The sequence below is a fragment of the Propithecus coquereli genome, unplaced genomic scaffold, assembly GCF_000956105.1.
Source record: "Propithecus coquereli isolate 6110/MARCELLA unplaced genomic scaffold, Pcoq_1.0 Scaffold76, whole genome shotgun sequence".
Taxonomy (NCBI): domain Eukaryota; kingdom Metazoa; phylum Chordata; class Mammalia; order Primates; family Indriidae; genus Propithecus; species Propithecus coquereli.
The window spans coordinates 1,499,735-1,501,434 of record NW_012153729.1 but is presented as its reverse complement, the minus strand read 5'-3'; the positions used below and the strand labels follow the sequence as shown (position 1 = coordinate 1,501,434).

The 1,700-nt window shown below is 33.6% G+C and overlaps 1 protein-coding gene across 1 annotated transcript in view; it reads left to right on the top strand.

Moving 5' to 3' along the window:
- Positions 1 to 1,700, top strand: part of LOC105824688 (ATP-binding cassette sub-family A member 8-like) — a 107,638-nt gene that overhangs the window by 70,126 nt on the left and 35,812 nt on the right. Inside the window, 1 exon segment of the mRNA XM_012662222.1 lies at positions 257 to 376. Coding sequence (XP_012517676.1) covers positions 257 to 376 — 120 coding nt within the window.

The following is a 1,700-nucleotide window of genomic DNA, read 5'->3' as shown; positions in this document are numbered from 1 at the left end:
AATAGAAATATAAATGAGTATAAATTGATATTTGATCAAAAGAAAGTAATATTTGGACTATAAAACACAACGTAAAATAGAAAATGATGTATGGAATTAGAAGAATAAGGTTACCTATTATGAAATGTTAATTATTAAAATGTTTTTGACATATCACAAGTATAATTTCATATATTTGTGCTTATTTGAAAAGTTGTCTTCAGTTCACTTGTGATTTTTCTTGTTTTGGTTCACTGCTGTGTGGTGTATTTTTTAGAACTTTACAAGGATCTTGATAGCTTCCCTGGCCTGGGAATTGAGAATTATGGTGTTTCCATGACAACTTTGAATGAGGTTTTCCTGAAACTAGAAGGAAAATCAACAATTGATGAATCAGGTAAATGAAATGCATGAAAATTGTCATATGAAAGTATTTACCACATCTAGTGCAGTATATATTTCAAGAAGACACTGTTCCACAGATTTCAGATTCTCTGGTTAGGTTTTTCTTTTTTTTTTTCTTTATGTTAGAAATTGAATAATGTCTATTTACCTGTCTTCAAGATCACCTGTCTTCAAGGTCTTCTCTTGTGTTCAGACTGTTTTGAAGTCCAACTAATAAACATTCCTGTTACTGTATTTTCCCATTCTAACATCTCTGTTTCTTCTTCTTTATAGCTTCAGCATCTCTCCTGAATGTCCCTGTCTGTTCACAAATATTGTCCATGTTTTCCAATAGATCTTATAATGTATTTGTCATAGTGCTTTTTAAACTCATGTATTTTAATTCCAACATGTGGACCATATGAGTAATGACCATTATCAGTAACTGATTTTGATTGACTTTTTTCTTTTCCTTATGGGTTAAATTTCCCTGCTTATTCATATCTTGTAATTTTTATTTTATCATGGGCATTACTGTAAAAAAAAACAACAACAGTAAATAGCAGTAAATACTGAAGTAAATAATGCCCATAACATGACTCTTACTCTGTCAGGCTGCTGATGCTGATGGATGAATTGATCTAATTTGTATTTGGCAAGTGTCTGGGCTTTTGCACTGCTTTTATTAGATTCAGTTTGCCCCCAACTTCAAATTTTTTGAAAGTAGAATCCAGTCTTTCCCTTCAACATGACTTCAAATTATAGCACCAGCCAAATTCTACGGATCTCTCTATGATATACAGTCCCACTACCAAATTTCTCAACAATAGGAGAAATCATGCTGATTTTCAGCATGCCTCCATTTTTTTGTGTATTTTATCTATTATTATGTATTACACAAAAGAAGGCCCCACACACGTTGACACAATGTCTTTTCTTGCACAAGACCCCATGTACCTTTCTCTCTCTCAGTTTTTCCTTTCTGCCCCCAGCCACTGATGTACTGTTTCTATGCACTTAGTGAAGGGTCCATGGGGAAGAATTAGTAGATGGTGTGAGCTCTCTCCAGTAACAATTGATAGTTCACCCGCAGTGCGTAGCATGTCAATTTGTAGCTTAATTGAACACACAAGGTAATTGTTTCTTTACTAAGTTTCTAAGTCACGCTTGGGCACTATGAGGATCTTGCATATTTATCTTAAGCTCTTTAATGTATTGTCTGTACCCAAATTATCTAAGATCTCCTTTCCACTCCTTTTGTTCAAGAAATAAGTCTCTCATCTATTTTTCTAGTTTAAGGCGGTAGCCAGTAATACCATATAATGCCTGTAGGAATA